The sequence below is a fragment of the Lytechinus variegatus genome, chromosome 8 (genome assembly GCF_018143015.1).
Source record: "Lytechinus variegatus isolate NC3 chromosome 8, Lvar_3.0, whole genome shotgun sequence".
Lineage (NCBI taxonomy): Eukaryota > Metazoa > Echinodermata > Echinoidea > Temnopleuroida > Toxopneustidae > Lytechinus > Lytechinus variegatus.
The window spans coordinates 12801771-12809602 of record NC_054747.1 but is presented as its reverse complement, the minus strand read 5'-3'; the positions used below and the strand labels follow the sequence as shown (position 1 = coordinate 12809602).

The window sequence follows — 7832 nt, the reverse complement described above, 5'->3', positions numbered from 1 at the left end:
AAGGTCCTATTTGCTCTCTCCACTTGAGAATTTTCTTGGGGGCGGAAAGCAGTTGTTTTTGACTTGTGGATATCAAGGACATGACACATGTCCTTGAAAATTGTACTCTCAAAATTTCTGCCCTGTCCCGTGAAGATTTGAAATGGATACCCAAATCGGCAGAAAAAACTGTTCACAGCGGCGTGAGCAGTCATTTCTGCTGTTTGAGAGGGCAGGGGTACGCATTCCACCCACTTGGTAAATAGGTCTACCATAACCAGGATGTGCTCATTACCGTGTGCTGTCTTTGGTAACGACCCATAAAATCGAGATGGACACGTTCCATGGGGGCGCTCGCATGAAAACTCTTCATGGGATGCCTCCCAGGACGGGTTGCTTTCTTGTTTTGGTTACAGGTGGCACATCTGGCGATGTAGATGCGAATATATTCCGACATGCCGTACCAATAGTATTTGGACTTTAACTTAGCGCGAGTAGTCCTGGCACGAGTAGTGATTTTACTACTCGAGGCGAGTAAAAAAAAATACTCGAGTTTTCTCGAGTACTCGAGTAGTAATTTGACCTTAAAATATTGCCATCTACGATCATTAATTACGGCCAAATTGTAATTCGGACGAAGGCAAAATGTGCAAGAGTTTTGAGTGACAACGTCCATCACGGAACGCAACAGGTGGGACCATACGATTACGAAGCCTGGGTCTATCACACAGTAACTTTTCACGTCTCAAAAGCCGATATTACCTAGATTATTCATACAATGCTCGTATATCTGTCTTAAGTAGTTATTTTGAAGCGGAAAATTGGTCTTTATTTTCTGGTAATAATACCGTCTTCGAAGTTCGAACCAAGGTCGTAAATTTGTTTGGTATTCCATAGCCGCCGACGAACAGAACACAATCTCACTCACATACTCGTCGTTGACAATGATACAGCCTTTTATCAAGACGTGCGGCAGCGCATGCATGATAGCTTGGTACTTCAATGCATTACTATTTTTGGTAGCGTGATCGCGATAAGACTTGAGAAAAGGCCATACTCGTGTCAATGCACATTGTCTCATTTCTCTCCCATAAAACTCCTTCCAGCGCAGCTTAATGAGCTTATGTAACTGGGGTGCCCGGTGCGTAATAAATCTTGCTCAGTGAATTGGGAATTTAGTGAAGTAGTTCGTGAAATGAAAATGCCATGCTACATCTACATGTATATTCTTACTCCCGCGCTCACTCTCAGTCTCTCACCTGTCACTCAGTGATATCTTTGCCGATTTCCAAATTTATTTGTATCTTTTATCACTTGTCTTTAGGCCAGGAGGGGGGTCTAAAATCTAATGAGAATTTGAGGGCTCCGTTGATGTCTAGATAACGGACAAAACATTGTCATCTTGTAAGTTTTCAGTCATAACTTCCGAAGTTTATTTTGCGAACATTTTTTTTTTAAACTCTAAAAACAAAACAAAACTCTGAATAGCCACTTACCGGTAGTTACAGGCTATAACTAGGAAAGGAAAAAAACAACAACGGCAAAATAGTAATCACAAAGTTGAATCTAATCTACTAATAAGTAATAACGCTTAATTTAGAGAGTTAAAGACCGTTAAGACATGAAGTATTGTAAAAATGAGGAAATGATAAATAATTCAAGAGCTTTAAGATGTACAAATGGGCCTTAGCAAAATACGCGAAAATTAACTCTATATTATTTTTCATCTCTGTAAGTCTCCTGTTTATATGTTTCAAAGTTGTAACGGTTAGTTTGGGACGTTGGTCTTTGCCATTTGGAATACAAGACACACATAAAAAACAACAACCGTAATCACAAAGTTGAATCTAATCTACTAATAACGGCTAATTTAGAATGTTAAATACAGTAAGACATGAAGTATTGATACATGAAATGTTGAATAATGCAAGAACTTCAAGATGTACCAAGAAGCCTAATTAAAAATATGCAAAAATTAACTTCATTATTTTCCATCTCTCGAAGTCTCATATTTTATCAGTTTTAAAGTTGTCATGGTACTTAGTTTGGGACGTCGGCCTTTGCCATTTCCAAGAATCCTACAATTACGAACTTACTATTACTTGCGGAGGCGTGCTTTTGCGTCGCCGTTTCGTTTCATTTTACTTTCCTGTTTCCTCTCAAAGCATGTCCGTCATTTCCTGATTGTACAGGGCTTTTCAGTTTTCAGTGAAACAATGTACAATTAAATTCATCACTCATCAGAGAGGCATTCTTTTTTACTTTATCGCTGACAACATTAAAATATATCAATATTAACATGTTGTATGGGTTAAATAAAATGTGCCGAACTGCCGATGCAGTTCTAAACTTCCAATCGTACATGTATTTATGTATAAGAAAGAATCATTAATATCACGATCCTCCTTTGATTATCGTATTCGATATTATTTTTTTTCTTCTATATTATTGCTTATGGGACATAACTGCCTATTCGTTTCCAAGACAGCAATATAAACTGGAAAGATCATTGAAAATGAAATTGCCAAATTGATTTATTAATGATGTCTTATCTTATGCACATAATCTCTTGTCTCGCCATACGAAAGAAAGGAAGAAACTGTTTAGATCACCACTTTCACCAGATTTTGACCATTAATATAGATAGGCACCTGACGTGCTCTTTTAAGAATACTTATAAGTTATTACTTGCAATTAGTAGGTTAACGATCTTCCCGAAATAAAATTAGATCAGACTAAAATTCTAAAAAAAAAAAAAAAAGTATAAGAAGGCAAAGCCTAGAGACTAAGCCTGCGTACCTTGTGAAACGTAGAATGTTGTCATTTCACAGTTCACAATAATGGGCCTTTTATAAGCTTTAACCGCCGTAACATAGCAAACCTAATGTTATTCTTGCATTGCAGGCTGAAAGAAAACTGTACGGCAACAAATAAACGTGATAAATAATTAAATACCGGGTTATGTAACGCATGTAACTGTACAATCCAACTGCATGATGAGAAACTCACTTAAATACTTTAAGAGTCTTTTGTTTTGGCACTGTCATTCAGTTCACGCTAGATTGTCATGGAGAAAAGTTAGGTACCTCACATTTTGTGGAAGAAGACATGCTCGCTTGGCAGTTACTATATTCCCTGCTGTGCTGAACAGGCGTTCGGCAGGTACGCTTGTTGCCGGAATAGCTATGTACTTGCGTGCCAACTTAGCTAGGAAGGGAAATCTTTGCTCATTAAGCATCCACCATGACACTACATTTGTTTCTAAGGACTTCGACGGCTCCAACAGATAACGAGACATCTCATCTCTTATCTCGTTTTCTCGAGGTTGCAAGGCATCATCTTGTTGAGGCTGGGGTTGCGTGTATATACCTTCGAATAGGCTCCTCGCTCGCGCTTTCTTTTCCGGTTGTACTTCTACTGGATCTGCGGGGGGTGCGTTGTCTCGATCGCCGTCAACGTCGAGAGACATCAGCTGATCTTTTAATTTCTGATGAAGCTGCTGTCGCTTTGCATCGTTGTAGAAGGGCATCGCCTTGAATCTGGGGTCCAAGAGCGTGCACATGTCGAGGGTATCCATGGTGTATCGCCGCTCGAAGCAATCATTTAGCTTTTTTCTCATGGCTTCTTTGGTAGCAAGAAGCTCTCGTGTGTCATCTGCCTTGTTGTCGAGAATCGTCTCCAGTTTGACGATGCAGGGCAGTACTCCAGTGCTTGTGGCGTAAGTGGCACCACTGAAGAATTCAGTCATATCCTTGACTGGTTCCAACAGTTCCACAAGCTGCTCAATAGTACGAAACTCGTCCACTGTCGGCATAAGTTCCTGTTTCTTTAGCTCTAGGAGCATAGCACAGATGGCTTGCTGCTGTTCCAAGATTCTTGTCAGCATGTCGTGTGTGCTGTTCCAACGAGTTTTCACATCCTGAACGAGTTTGTGATTCGGCAAGTCCAACTGTTGCTGTTTTTCAGTCAAGAGATACTTTGCCTTAGAGCTTTTGTTCACGAATTCTACAATCTTGGCGCACCTAGCGATGGTGTTGTGAACCTGACGGCAGTCAAGCCCTGCCCTCACCATCAGGTTAAGCGTGTGGCCAAAGCAAGGAATGTGACTCCAGTCGAGTTCCCTGACTGCCTTTAACATATTTGCTGCACTATCGGTAACAATAGCAGCAAGGCGTTCAGGGGTGATCCTCCACTCAGCCATCACATCTTGGAGGGCGGTCATGATGCTGTCGGAGTCGTGGGGAGGGGGACATTCTATGTTCTCAAGGGTAAACGTTTTCAGCTCCCATTTAGTCGTGATCCCATGAAATGTCACCCCCAAGTACTGACTCATGTTCCTGGCAGTCCACAGGTCTGCTGTGAGAGCCGTGATAGAACTGGCAATCGTCGATTACTGGGGCGACCACATTAGCCCTGAGATCCTCGTACATCTGTGGAATTATTGTGGTACGCAGGCGCTCCCTAGATGGCAGAGTGAAGCGTGGATCGAACTTATGGATCATTTTCGTGAAACCTTTTCCCTCGACAGTATAGATTGGTTTCATGTCTTTTGCGATATGGTAGGCCACTGCGTTCGTTAACTCTTTTGCCCTTGCACTTGATGCTGGATAGTTTTTGACCTTCGTGAATAAGCTCTGTGAGAAAAAACAAAGAAACATAAACAACTGTCAAAATCATGAATTACAGAAACTTTATATCAATAATTATTGTAAAGTGTAAACAACGTAAAAAGGCCCGTCTGTTAAACACAGGGGCGTAGATAGCGGGGGGGGGGGATGTTTTTGAAGTGGACATATACGTGTGTGATTGATTACTATCGATGGGGATCACACCCTCCCCCCCCTCCCCTGATATGTGGACGTGTCTACTACAATGGCTAAACGACTAGTCTAATTTGATTTCAGAATCCTTATTTCAGCAATATTTTCCTTGGGAATTTGGGATAATTTTAAAAATTATAGAAACGAATGGTCACCGATATGAACGATGGGGACACTTCTACGATGAAAGTGATCATATCTGATCAGTAGACCCTTAGTGACTTCTGTTATATCTCATAAATTGAGGGCAAGGGCAATTTTATAGTAGTGCCTTCAACGCATAAAATACATAATGATTTAAAAAAAAAAATGTGGCATCCATTATACAACAGTACATGATTATACCGAATACACATTATGATAATAATATGATAATAATGATTATAAAATGAAACTTACGTCAATGGTGCTCTGAGATGAACACGCAATTTCCTGATCGGTTTTCTGGCGTTTTCCTTGGTGTTGCACTCGCGGTTCGTCATCGACGGCGATGTCATCACTTCTCTGTTTCCGTTCAAGCTCCCTAAACTCTCGTGGGTGCTTGGCTAGCACGTGGTTTCTGAGACTGGTAGTATTTTTACTGTACTTCAAGATGCTTCCACATTTAACACACACTACCTTACTGGTATCAGGTTCTGGCGCTCCGCCATCCTTATTTTCCTTGGGCTGAAAGCCGAAAAATTGCCAAATATCACTTTTGGCGTCCTTTTTAGGGATCAATCCCTTTTCCTTCACAAGTTGGTCCGACATCGTTCAACTCCAAATGACTTGTGAAAACACACTGCTTGGGAGTCATTTATGCTTCTTCAAAATACTTTCTTTATCGGTAGTGGTTTGACGAGCCTGGATTTGAACCATGACTTTATCTAGCCCAAATAATACTCCCATTGATTAACCATCATTATCTTTCTGCCTTGTCACGATTAACATAAACAACGAACTTTTTTCCTCTACCTTCTTATCTCTCTTCCCCTTCGCCCGTCTCTCTCTTTCTCACACTCTCTCCATTATCCACCCTCTCCCCCCCTCTCTCTCTCTATGTTTCTATAGCTCTCGCTTCATCTCTGTCCCAGAAAAGTCAAACTCATCAAAAATGGTTTCAAAGCAGTGAGAAAGAATTGCTCTACCATACCATGTCAGTGATGTCACATTTACTCATATTCAAGCTCTCTAATTTTTATGACAATAAACTAGTAAAAAAACCTAAAAATTGTTGCGTTTTTATTGACTCAGTCGGTATGAGAAATAAATAACCGCTTTGACTAATGAACTGAACTCATGCATGAAACACGAAAGTGCAAAACTGAGATAAATCAAATTTTAAGAACACGATAAGACTAGATGAAAGGGTCCCTCAGCTGGGTACAACTATTTATCTAGCCATATGTTTCACTATAGTTTATAATTGTATTATGATAAAGGAAAGGCATTTTTGACTAGATGTACTAAAAAGAAATAATAAAAAAATATTAGTTGCACCCAGCCGACCCATGATTTTAACTAACTGGTTTTAAGAGCGTATGTATTGAATTTTAATTATATTCCTACTACTACAAGACGATAAAATCGTTTACTTTATTCATGAAACAGCGAGCAGTAAGAACTAAGAATAGAATTTAGGCTGTATATCATCTTCAAGTTCGCACTATGAGAGAATTCAAATTCAATTACTTCAAATACATTTTAAAAGCGCGCTCTAGTCTCTACTTAATGAGCTCCCTTCAGACGATTGGCAGCTGCGCAAGCGCAGTAAGGGGACTTTGATTTGAGCGCAGACTAGGCTTCCCGTCGATATGAACGACTGCAAAAACAATTTGTGGCTTATTTTGTTCATGGACGAGCTACGCGACGGGCGAACCGAAAAATAGGAGTGTAAGTTGCGATTTTGAATCTACTAATCTTACCCCCGAAAATGATTTCAACAAACGGATAAAAATAAAATACACGCATGGCTAGCTAGTAATGCGCCGCACTCGTAAGTCGCAACTGTGGAGTACTGGAGTTATGAAACAAATTAACAATGCAATTAAAGTATATTCTCGGTCAATATCATTCTGAACTTCACGAACGTACGAAGCACTGCGAACACAGCGGAGTGAGCGGACTACGCAAGCCACTCCGCTACTGGCATAAGCGCTAGCGCCTAGGTTTCCCCGGTCACATGAATTTTGAACTTGTGCCGCGCAAGCAGGACTTGTGCGCTCTGACTTCAATTCCGCCGTTAAAACATCGTGAATAAACTGTTCCACGTGAAAAAATTAAGAATTCTGTGTAAAATTATGAACAGCAAAATTCACAATTCAACACGAGTGGTCGAGTAGAGTCTTCTACTCGGAAGAGAGCGAGTAATCCAGCGAGTGAACGAGTGGAAAAACAGTACTCGTACATCACGCGAGTACTCGAAAAATAAAAATTCCCTACTCGTGACGCGAGTAGTAAGGCAACACTCGAGTCTACTCGAGTAGTCGAATACTCGTGCCAGGCTTAGCGAGTACGTTTGACCCCAGCATGCCCTACTAAAGGAGGATCATGATTTAGCCGGATGATGTCATGCCTCAGTGATCCCAGAACCACCACAACATCACCTACATCCTTCTTCATCCAGACAACTCCTTCCTTGAGGTAAAAGAGTTCTCTGTTCGTCCACAAAAACTTTCCCTCTGGCGGGAGGAGAAACAGAGTCCCTTCATCCAGTTCTTTTTTGTCTGTTAACCACTCACGGAGGAGCTCGAGGACTTGGTCTTTTTTTGTTCCTTCTTGACTAAGTTGTCTGAAGGCAGTTCCTCTGCCCCCTCAGCTGGGTCAACTGAAATACTTCGGATCTCAAATGAGTTGGCTGTGTTAAACGATATTTCCATGTGTGTTACAGGGAAAGAATCTTCACCCGCCACTCTTGAGACCCGTTGGCTTTTGCTTAATGGCACGACATCGTCTACGCAGTCGACGAAGTGTGCCCATTCTTTGTGTCTTTTGGTACAATATGAACACCCGCCACACTGCAAATCCTGTAGTCGCACACCCAGCTCAAACCCT

General features: G+C 41.1%; 1 protein-coding gene across 1 annotated transcript; it reads right to left on the bottom strand.

Annotated features, from left to right (window-relative positions):
- Positions 1–1316: 1316 nt before the first annotated feature.
- On the bottom strand, positions 1317–4337 carry LOC121419994 (E3 SUMO-protein ligase ZBED1-like). The gene has a single exon (XM_041614504.1). The coding sequence runs from the start codon at positions 4310–4312 to the stop codon at positions 3032–3034; it is 1281 nt and encodes a 426-aa protein (XP_041470438.1). The 5' UTR covers positions 4313–4337; the 3' UTR covers positions 1317–3031.
- Between the last annotated feature and the right edge of the window lie 3495 nt (positions 4338–7832).